Here is a 12,206-nt window from a genome sequence, read left to right as displayed (position 1 = left end):
CCATAACCAAGGACTCAAACACAAGACCTCTCACTCCGAAGCCAAGGACTCAAACACAAAACCTCTGATCAAGAACAAAGAAATATTTACCATTCCACCACAACTCTTGTTGGTAAATGAAGCCGCTTATTTATCTCAAATTTTGCAGTCTAAATTAGTGTCCTTGATTTTATAACATCTGCTGTTTCTTGATCAAATTATTTCTGAACTTGTAACATCTTTCTAAGATTTCAACTACTATAGTCCTAATTTCATTCTAAAAATTGGTAAAATAAACAACAATATAGAGTTATCTTTAAGGAAGAAGAGATGATTGATATTCAAAACAAAGTGCATACAACAGACTGAATTCTCACATAACAATAAGTAACAATGGAAAGTTATTAATCACAATGCACATCCTCTACTAAGGCAGTCCAAACCAAAAACACTGTTTTCTTTCATCAAACAACATATGAATACAAAAAATACAAAGGAAGCAAACCATGAATCCATGTCCCTTCCTTAATGATACTAAAATGTGACTCAAGTTACAAAAGAATACATTGACAACAGCCGTTACAAGAACTAAATATGATCGAAGAGTAGTAACACCTATACCAGACACTATATACATTCACCTTATAATTAAACAGGAAGAAAGGAAACAGAAAACCGAAAAAAGTTCCAAACATTTGTTCCTATACCCCTAAAATGCAGTTTGAGTAACAACCTTATTCCATTTGCTGCTTATTGGACCATTGGAATTCTATTTCCAAATTCCTTGAGGGTCCGCTTTTGCTCTCGGGCAACAAGGTGTACTCCCCAGCGACTGCACCCAGCATAACTACGCGGTCAATCTGGATCGTGACCTTCCCGAATGAACTCTGTCATTAAAGTGGAATGAATTTAGCAGAAGTCAAGAAGCATATTTTAGCAAAATGTTCAGTGTGTCCCGTTAATTGTAATAGTAACAGGAGAATAGCTTGTATCCTCTTACCTTCCCCATTTTGCTCTTATTCTTGCATGAAATATGGAGCTTCTGGCCTTTAGGAGGACTTTCAAAGGACCATGAAAAGCTCTCATCGAACTCTGGATTAGGACCAGTTGAAACAACCTGACAGGAGAAAAACAAGGAATTGTGAACCATATGAGGGTGTGAAGGGAGTAGCAAGAAAAGATCTATGCATATTGAGTGTACCAAAGAAGTTCAACTTAATTATTTTGTTGTTGGAGAAGTACAAGTCTTGATTACCAATCACTGTTGAATCAAACATAACCAAATTTCCCAATGCATTAATTGAAGTAGACAAGGTAAACTCAACCCCCCGCTTCCAAGGCGCCAAGAATGGCCCTTTCCCACTTTGCTCTCTTGGTAACTCGAACCCGAATCTCTTCCTTTAGTAAACAGATCCCTACTTTGTTTTCTAGAGCCATCTTGTTCTACTTAATTTACAAGTTTGCAATTTAGAGTGCCTCACTCCCTCCACCCCGCCCCAGCACACAAAGTAAAAGTTCTTTATAAATTAGAGTTTGGTTAACACTGCAAAAAACGGGTTCCAACCCCACTTAGCAATGAGAAATAGTACTGTACTTGAAATGAAAATGGAGAGTACCTTCGTTTGGCGAGGTGGATTATTTCCAAGGGTAAGCTTGCAAAAAACGCTTGGATTTCCAACCGATTGTCTCATGTTGTTCCCTCGCTTTATTATTACCACCAGAGTCCCAGGCAAACATTGCAGTAAAAATTCTGACTTCTCCTGAAACCGAGGGGGGCCAGATTGTATCAGATACTGCAACAATGGAATGGCATCTGCAGCAGCAATTGATTGTGCCCGAGAAACTTCAGCAGGACATGCTGACCAAGCTTGGCGGAGAAAAAACAGAGCATCCAAAGCAGCTTCTTGAGTTGCCTCGGAACCAGTCTTCAGGGATGTCACTAAATGTGGAATACTCAGGGTTGCAGGTTCAGTAGCCCTTAAACGGGGGAAGTTTCCAAATAGTGCATTCAGAGCCTTAAGGTACTCCTCATTTACAGTTCCCGAGGCCCATAAATCTTTCTCAATTGCAGCTACAAGATAGGAAATCAATTAAATTTATAAGCTATTAGCACTAACAAGAAATGACTCCATTTGCATATAAACTTTTAATAGTAAAATTAATTAACTTTTTGGACACAATAACACATCATCTAAACTGTTCTTTAATATTAACCAACCTGGATCAAGAATAATGGGGGAGAGAATCCACCATCATTTTACGAAAACTTCTACTTTGGAGATACTAATTTTAATATATGAAATGTAAAAGAAAATATAGTTAGCCATGTATATTACACTCGTACAAGTTCCAGACAGATCGTATCTTGTAAATTAGAAATTATTTCTTTTGTTTTATTTAATCCAACAATTGGATTTCTTAGTTAAATAATGAGAACTAGCCAATTTATCTTTTTCCAGTCAGTTTTTATCTCACTTGTCTTCTGCAGTTTCAATACAGATAACTCTGTAACAATAGATTATGGGGAAAGGAAAGTTTACCAGTGATAGCCCTGACAGTTTCACTTGAAGCATACTCTTGAATGGTGTTATTGGAAAAAAGAAGCTTGACGAACATTGCTGCCTGTACTGATGTATCTGTCTCACTTGAACCAATCAGATCTAACACAACCTGGACACCACCAGCTTCCGCAACTGCTCTCTTATTTGATCTGCTATACATAACAAGGTTCTGTAAGGCACATATAGCGACAACTTTCATTTCTTCAGTAGGTTGATCTTCAAGCAGATTCACCAATGCCCGGCAAGCTGAAACAGCATCACTGCTTCGAGCAAGAGCCTCATTCTGGAATAGGTCGCCAAGAGCAAGAGTTGCCAGTAATCTTGCTTGTTGCCCTTGTGTCTGAGGATCCAAAAGATACTGTGATAAGGGCACAATTGCTGACTTGGTGGCTTTTGTTTCTCTAATCTTCACATTGTTCAGCAAAACCTCAAGGAGTCTTGCAGCAGTTTCCTCACAAAGGTGGCATCTGAGAAGTTCTAAGAGAGACTCGATCGCCCCACTTTCAGCCATAGCTCCAGCACTGGTGGAGTCATCAGTCTCCAACACAAGAAGAGCATTTAATGCACCAAGAACTGTGCCTTCAGAGCCAGAGCGAAGCAATCTTACCAACACTACAACAGGTACTTCCAGAAAAAACTCAGAGCTAAATTGTAGAATACTGGATAATACTACAGCAGCTGACTCCCACAAGGCATGAGGGAGTGAAGGGTCAGCATTCATTATTACTTTAGACAGTTCATTAACGCCACCTTCTTTTGCAATTTCATTTGGCCAAGTAAGTGCAATGCAGACTAAGGCCTTCACAGCTCTCTGCTGCAAAATGGGTATACCAGAACCAAGGACCCGTACCAGGGGACCAATCACTTGCTGGATAACTGGGTCCTTCTGCAGGTGCTCTTCCAAAAGCAGGTGAGACAGAAGCTCAGCAGCCAGTTGTTGCACGGCAGAAGCAGGAGAATCAAGTAAGGGAATAAGAGGTTCTATAGCTTGGTGAGATGTCAAGGTATAATCAGATCGGCACTGCGGATGCTCTAGGATATTCACAAGGACCTGAAGCGTGCTGTGTTGCCCATCAGGTCCAAACTCTGGTCTCATGAGCAATACAAAAAGTGGCTCTACCACCTTTGCAGCAGATGGTCCCTTAGCAATGGTAGCATTATTTGTCAGTATTCTGAGCAATTCAGCAAATGCAGCACAAAGGAAATCTGGTGCTTCATGCAGAATGTCAAGCACACTCTCAATAACCCCAGCCTTGACCATTTCCATCTTACAGGAAGGCCTGTCTTTCCCCAACTTCACAAGAGCTCTAGAAATAGCTTCATGAAGTAAATAATTTCGTCCATAAAGAAGGCCAACAAGGGGAATGACTGCACCATGTGCTGCAACTAGTTCAGCCAGCTGTTCGTCGTCCACTAGTTTATCTAATGCACGAACAACAGAATGATGAGCAGGACTAAATTCAGTAACAAGAAGAGAAACCAAAGGCTCCACACATCTAGCTGCAGCCATTGTAGACCTTATTCTTGTATTTCCAAACAAAACAGAACACAACTCGGCTGCATCACCCTTCAGCTCCATTGAGCAGCTTGATGCAAGAATTCGGCAAAGAACATCCACTGCATTCATCTCGACATCTGCAACCGCAAGAGCTTTTGAAGGATTCTCACTGAGAAGCCTAACTAATGCAGCAATGGCTGCATGCTGCTCCCTCTCCAGACCAGTATTCAGAATCTCAACCAAAGGCTGAACAGACTGTCTAGCTGATTCTGCATTCCTGATGTGATCTGCTGAGAACAGGTTTTCCAAGGCTTTGGCAGCACTATACCTTGCCCCTCTTCCACCAAGACGTAAAACTGCAATTAGCTGACCAACAGCACCAAAAGCAGATTCGTGTCTGCATATTTCAGCAGTAGTAAATAGGATACCTAACAAATCAGTGGCAGCCTCCTCAGTTGCATCTTGTGGACCAAGTGAAAGGTATTTAGTCAGTGCTTCCAGAGCTCCAGATTCAACCATAACAATCTTATTTGAAGGACAATCTCTGGCAAGCTGAATCAGAAATCCAAGAGCTAGAAAAGGTGCACCGGGACGATCAGGGATAGGTTTTAGCAAGTCTACAAGGGCTGGTATAGCTTTCCTAGAAGTTGCACCAACCCTAATATCATCCACCCTAAACAACCTCTCAAGTGCAACTTCATCTGGGTTACGGACCAACGCAAATTCCTCTGATAGTGCCACAAGGTCCTTTATATCCTCATCAGCACAACCAAGCAACGTTATGAGTCCGGATGGCGCTCCTGAATTTGCAACGGACAGCAGAGTTCCCCTGCTACCATTACAGACAAGGCTTGCTACGGCTTGTGCAGCAAAATACCTGTTTGCTGACTCTTCTGACTTCAGCAGATTAGCTAACACAGGTATGGCTTTCATTGTTCCGTTTGCTCGTATGATGTCTCTATCTTGAAATAAGATAGCCAGAAGCAATCCACAAATCCATATGCTGCTATCCTCCTTGAAATCAATCTGTAAACGTTAATAACAAAGGTCATATACTACTTCGGCACAAGATATATAATAGAACAAAATCAAGAGTCTTGGGTTAGATGTGGTTCTATCACAGAAAGGGAACACTTAAAAGTGCTTACCTGTGTAAACTGTGTAAAAGATTGAGAGATTCTCTCAGTAAGAACTTCAATTGCACCAGCCTCCATAATCTCAGCTTTACTTGTGTCATCATGACTGGCAAGAGCAGAAAGTAGCCATATAGCTATATTGACCCCCGAAACAACCAAAGTACTTTTCTTCACCTCATCCTTTCTTGATGCTTCTTCGGCATTCCTGGAGATGCTTATTGCAATCTTATCCCCCTGGTCTTCCAAATGTAGAGACTCTGAAGCATTTAGCATCCCAACAAAAGATTGAATGAGTGGAACACAAGACTTTGATTCATTTAGATCTTCCACCACTCTCTGATGATTCACTTTTGCAGCGCAAACAAGAAGTGCACTTCCTCCTATTTTAACCATAGCATTGGAGGAACAGATTACCCTTCTTGCAACTGAAGAAATGCATCCATAGGCACAAGCGATAGCATCGCCAAGAACAGTGGGCTGAGCTTGGCAGAGTCTAGACAATATTTCAATAGCTTTGTCTTGCAACACCGATGAGGCATCAGCAATGCATGAAACCACAGGACTTATGCTATTTGGATATTCAGCTAGAACTGCCCATGCAGGTTTGATACCACTAGCTCCTTCCAGCCTTGAGAGGAAACAAAGTGCATCTAAAGCTTCTGATATAGCAACAGAGTCGCTTCCAGTTGATTCCAGGAAAGAAATTAATGCAAGAACTGTTCCACAACGGTTAACGCAATCAGATAAGGCAGGATTAACCTCACTAAATTGAAGAAGACGAGCAATTGCTGCTGCGGCATGGGTCCTTCCACCAGTTGTGCCTTCACGAAGAACTCTAGTAGCAGGCAAGATTATTTCTTCAGGAACTGCTTTCTCAGACACCTCGGGATCCAAAAGAAGATTGGCCAAAGCACATACTGCTTGTTCTGCAACTTGTAAAACTGAGGACTTTGCAAGCACCATTAATGAAGGCAATGCATCTCTAGCAATTGCTGCAATGTCACGACTTTCTCTAATAGAGAGAAATATTGCAGCAAGGCAGCGCGACGTGTCCACTAAGATGGATTCAGGTTCAGCATTCAGAAGCTTCACAAGTGACCACAAAGTCTTCACAGCAAGGGTACTTTCTCGCAGGTCCTTCCTGAGATGGAAAATTGCAGCAAGAGCTGAAGCAGACTTAGCCTGAGTCTCTTCCTTGGTAGAGCTTAATATCTTTATCATCGTCTCAACTGCATCATTTGCTGCACTGCCTTCACGCAACATATCGCTCAGAGAGGCCACAGAGAGCAAACTTTTCAATGCATCTAAGACATAAATTTTGGACTCCGGAAGATCACTAGTTAATAGTGCAGTGAGTTGACTAATTGTTGCAGTATCTGATTTGTGAATCAAATGGTTCAGTGTCTTTGCAGCAATTTCCTTCCCGTTGGAGCTACCATTCTTCAGAAGCCACAATAAAGCAGGAACAGCATCAGCACTTTCAACACAAGCACGGATATCTTCACTGTGATTACAGAGGTTTCCAAGGATAGTTGCTGCATCTTCCTTAGCTTTGGCAGACCCAGTATCCAGAATTTGGACAAGTGGAGGTATGCCACCAGCTGCTGTAATGGCCCACTTACTTTCATCATTTTCATTGGATAGGAGACAAAGAAGAGCAACAGCACACTCCTGTTGCTGCTCTGATGAGAGTCCAAGAAGAGAGATTAATAGCTGAATCCCCTCACGACCTTGTAGTGCATGCCATAAGCTACCTTCATTTTTGCATAGAAAGAGAAGTGACCTTATCAACTCATCCTGAACTTCATTTGTGGCCATTGTGATCAAACCAACCAATAGGCGTTTTGCATCAGAATTCACAAGTTTGCTAGACAGTAAAGAATTCCCATACAAACTGGCAAGTGCTTCAATAGTACGCTCCTGCACTAGAAAGGGTAAGCGGGCCTTAAATTGCTTAACCAGTGTTTCTTCCACTTCCAAAGGATCTGATGCTCTTGAATTTTCTGCTTTGCTATCATAAATCATGAGAGCTGAAGCTAAAGCCCCCAATGTATCAGCTACTTGTGCAGGTGAGGTGCAAGATTCAAGGCTTTGACCAAGACTTGAAATGACATATGATAAACCACCAGAAATATTTGCAAGCGCACACATTGCATGCTCCTGCAAAGCTTGGGCGTACTCACCCTGCATGAATTCTTTTGAAGGAGCTATGGTAGCATTTATCAAAGCAGGAATACCATTAGAATTTGCTATTTCCTTCCTGGAATCTTTGCTTTGGGCAGAAAGAGATTTAAGAGCGCCTGCAGCTTCTGCTCTAACTGAGGCTTCATTGCCAGGTCCAAGTAGTTTAAGAAGTTGCTTGGTGGCCTCTGCAGCTAAGACTCTTGAACAAATAGAAGAATCCTCCATCATCATACAAGCAAGGAGAAAGCAGACATTTGCCTGAGTATTTGGCTGTCCATTATTCAGTAGTTTAACAAGTATATCCACTCCTCCAGCTTGTACTGTTGCAGACCAGAAGCCCTCAGTGCTGGTTGAGAGGTTTTTTAAAGCTCCTGTTAGTAAGTCGTCAACTATATTTCCAGCTTTTAGTCCCTTTTTTAATTGCTCCCATAATGCTGGCACAACTCCTTCAGTTGAAAATATTTTTGAGCCAACGTGATCTTTTGCACCACCTTGAGACACAGCATATATAGTTTTTGCTGATGCAATCTGACTTTCGGCTGAGCTTGACTTGAGAAGACCAAGGAGAGGCGGTATGCAGCCTCCTAGTAGCACTTTCACTCGCAGTTCATTCTCTTTACACAGAGAACCCAAAACTGTAGCAGCCTGCATCTTTACCCCAAGTGATCCAGAGCGAAGTAAAGAAACAAGTACTGGAACAGCTTGTGAATGTGAGCCAACAGCACTAAATGCGTTTTCTCGTGTATCAATAAGTTCCAGCAATTGCTTAAGTGAATTTTCTTTTTCTTGCATGGATGAGGAATTCTGCCGTAACTGCTCAATGCATTGAGCAACACTTGCTAATGTCCCATCTGGATCCTCCATGCTACTACGATCTCTGCACAATTTAATAGCAAAACACCCTTTCAGGATTTGTTTGTAGTCTAAACCAACCATGAATATCATGACGTAAAATGCTAATGCAGGCCACATGAAGTTAGAAAAGACTGCATCAGTTTAAATGATACTCTCTCTATCCAAAATAAGTGTCACCTTAGCATAAACACGTCCATTAAGAAATCAACAAATACAATGTGTAGTTTACTAGATCAATCCTATTCAATAAATGTCTCTTGAAAATTGAACACTATTAAGAAGATGAAGTATAAGGGTATAGTTGGAAAAACTTACTATTTTTCGTCTTGAATTCCTAAAATAACGCTTATTTTGGGGCAAAAATATTTTTGCTAAAGAGAGATTTATTTTGGGATAGAGGGAGTGTTACAAATTTTGTTCTATTGCTGCTTTTCTTACTGGTAACAACTTCCATCAAATTAGTATCTTACAACAGAAAACAAAGGACAGGATATAGTCAACTGCAGTTTGAATATTTTCAGTTTTAAAACATAGCAGCAAAGACCAGCAATGTCCAAAGCAGAACGTAATCCACATTCCCCATACTGATTGTTATGTGAATCTAGTTTGTATCTTGGAGAATCTACGCTATCTCTGGACGAAAGGTGAATAAAACAGAAGCTTATGTCAAAAAAATAAAACAGAAGCTTATGCATGATTTATGTTTTGTGCAACTGATGCATGTAGGAGTTGCAAAAAATGGATACTATATTGAGATAAACTATTGGACTCTTTCAAGCAAAAAGAAAGAATCTCTAAGATGAGTTTAATTGAGGACTCCTGAAGTATAAGAAACTGTATCAGCATTTGCAGATACAGATTCCCTGAGAAGAGAGGAGAGCAACAGTTAAGAGTTTTGCATGGAAAAGTCTGTTTTCATTATCCTCATACAGTCATGCTTATAGCAAAAAAAAAAATGTGTCGCCTGACTATAGACTAAAATGCTTCTCATCGAGTAAAACACAAACCATAGATCAAATCATTATGAGCTCCTAGACTGAAAGTGTTGATGTTTAGACTAACCTCGAAGATGTTTTCATAAATGAATGCGGAGTTGGAGGCTCCATATCATGAGGTTTAGCATCCCCATTTCTATCCTGTTACAAGAAAAGAATTGATAGATATTGGTGAGGAATGAGCAACAGTATAGAAAATCACAGCATCCATTGATGTCATCAAGAAGGAAAATAGCACGAATATGATGTTGAAATTAATCATCAACAGCACAAGCCAGTTTTGACATCATCAAAAAACAAAGTATGTAAATAAATCTATAATTTTTTCTCAGTCATGAAAGCACAGCAATATACATTAGAGATGCAGCATTGAGTGAGTGATGCAACCCTTTTTAATTTAAAATGCTGACATGATACGGACAGCTTCTCCGACAAAAAGAAATGCAAAATAACCTATTCCTCTCCCATTCCACGAAGTTTACTATATTCAAAGGAAAAAAGAATTGGAACAATGGCAGGTCACCTGGATTTAGCTACAGAGTAATACTTAGAACACGTAAAATCGAGAATAAACTGCATTACAGTTTCAAGGAAATAAAAAAGTACACCAATACTAAGATTGAACATAGAACACTACTACTTAAGACACACCAAAGTAGAGTGAAATGCAGCAAGGGCATCTCCAGATCTTTGAGTAAAATAGTTCAACAGCTCACATATCAAATAAACCATGAGGAAATTAATCAAATCAGTTTCTTTTTCTTTAAAAAGGGAACTTTACCGTATCACTAGTGGCAAGACTGCTGCCATTGGCAGCAGGGAACCTCCAAGCCAGTGTGGCCGCCAGCTTTGCTGTGATCTCGAGATCTTCACGGCAGATCTACCTCCCAAGACACAGAAGAAAGCCCACAGCCTCCTGCAGAGCACCAGTAAAAAGATACTTATTCCAGAACTTCTAGAAAAAACACAAAACTAACAAAATGAAGTACCTTTATCATACATTAACAAAAAATACAGATCATATTGTACAATAGCATAGTTTCCAAGAATGATAGTACCACTAGAATTACTTAACCACCTTATTTTTCAGCAGTGAATTACTTAACTAGTCCAAAGCAACACTAACCAAAATTCACATATGGAAATCACATAAATCTAAGACCAGATTCAGCACTAAATTCAAGTCAATACAGAATCATACATCATTTCCCTATTAAGATTCCCACAACCCAGATCAAAATTCACCATAAACCCCACAACACCAATCCAAGAAAACACAAGATCCAGATCACACGCCATCAAAGCTCACATCTTTACCTCAAAAAATAAAACCCCAGATGAAATTTTCCACTAAAACCAAACCCCACATTCACATTTCACCAAGATTCATAGTCTTCCACAAAAAAAAATCAACTAAAAGATCTAACAAATGGGTAAAAATTGAACCTTTACACTATAAACAAATCAGTAAAATCTTGAAAAGAGAAGAGATAAACCTGGAAAAGAGAAGGTACTTGTGTTCTCTTTGTTATTGCATTTGATTAAAGAGGTTTCTTAGTAAAGAAGCGAAGAGAAAGAGAAGAAAGAAGATAAATAGACACACAAAAAAGTGAATTAGAGAGAGAGAGAGAGTGTGTGAGTGTGAGCTAGCAAGAAGAAGAAGAAGGGTCACCGACAGACAGCTGAGAAAGACTGTGAGTGATGAGCTTAGCTATAAGCTGGCTTTCTTTATTTTTTTTCTCTTCACACTCTATTTTCTCACTTTCTTAAACTTGAATTTTGGGTAAAAGTTACCTTCATTTGGTTATGCTTCTTTTTTATCAGGTGAAATTTTCCCTTTTATGTCAAATTGAAATTAAGCTTCCTTGTTTTTCTGAGTTTTAATTTTTTATTTTAAAAAAAGAAATCTTTAAATATTTATATACAATACGTAGGGTGGTAAAAGAATTTTGACTAACATTAATACAACTATTATAATGGTAATTTTATTACTAAAACTAAATTGGAGTTATAACTCTCCAAAAGTTAACTCCTCATTTAATGTGAAAAAATTAAAGAAAATATTTTCTTATTTATAAGAATAATACATTTGATACATATTAATTATATATTCAAGAAATGTGACTCGACTCTTTATTATTCGTATAATTTACACTTTATTTATGTTGTTAGAAAGAAAAATGGTTTATGTATATGACATTTCTTTTAACATTCATAACATAAATTTGTTATTAAGAAAAAAAAAATAATGGATTTTGAAGTTTTTTTATAATAATTAAGAAAGTTAAAAAATAATTTAAAATTATATTTAATCAATATTAACGTTTAAAGTGGACATGTTACCAAGAATAAGAATATATACGTCAGTATTGCTATCTATAGTTTTTTAAAAAAAAATCTTTGAATTAGTTTAAATCCTCTAGAAAGCCTTTTTATAGTGAGATCAAATGACCATGTTCTTAAAATATCTTATAATTTTTATCTTGTTATATTCCTTTGCAATATTTCTTATTTGTTTCATGTCGTCTTATCTATATTTAGCTTTTATATATATTAGCATTAATTATTTTTTCCATCAAATATCATACTTTTTTTTTGTTTTTAAAGAATTAAATCATATATTATCTTAAATTATACCTATATAATTCATATTTAAAATATAATTTAGATATTTAACAAAATATATCATGAGTTATAAATCGTTTACACACTTATTTTACTTTTTCATATTATACTCTCCACAAATTGATATTCTTAGTAGAGTAATTAAATCAACTCTCCTTATTTTTTACAAATCATATGAAATATCTTTAAAATTAATTTTTATTTCGATGAAGTTCTCCTACCATGCTCTTTATATGCACACACGCTACTGTCATGTTTTAAATCAAGATTATTATTTTTTGTTCATATTTCTTGATATGATTTTATCAAGGAAAAAATTCAATACAAACACTAAATATTCATTTCTTAAAAGTAAATAATGAATCAAGGTCCA

The 12,206-nt window shown here is 38.1% G+C and overlaps 1 protein-coding gene across 1 annotated transcript; it reads right to left on the bottom strand.

The window, feature by feature from the left end:
* Positions 1-415: 415 nt before the first annotated feature.
* On the bottom strand, positions 416-10,855 carry LOC125829451 (protein CELLULOSE SYNTHASE INTERACTIVE 1). The gene is made up of 8 exons (XM_049508663.1): positions 10,705-10,855; positions 9,990-10,124; positions 9,276-9,349; positions 5,187-8,235; positions 2,520-5,064; positions 1,596-2,050; positions 980-1,096; positions 416-866 (listed from the first exon to the last, which is right to left on the bottom strand). Exons 3-8 carry the CDS (start codon positions 9,317-9,319, stop codon positions 714-716), a joined length of 6,363 nt encoding a protein of 2,120 aa, XP_049364620.1. The 5' UTR covers positions 9,320-9,349; positions 9,990-10,124; positions 10,705-10,855; the 3' UTR covers positions 416-713.
* Between the last annotated feature and the right edge of the window lie 1,351 nt (positions 10,856-12,206).

The sequence above is a fragment of the Solanum verrucosum genome, unplaced genomic scaffold, assembly GCF_900185275.1.
Source record: "Solanum verrucosum unplaced genomic scaffold, falcon-dt-bn FXZP01000031.1, whole genome shotgun sequence".
Taxonomy (NCBI): domain Eukaryota; kingdom Viridiplantae; phylum Streptophyta; class Magnoliopsida; order Solanales; family Solanaceae; genus Solanum; species Solanum verrucosum.
Note: the sequence above shows the minus strand (reverse complement) of the source record. Positions and strands in the feature narration are given on the sequence as shown.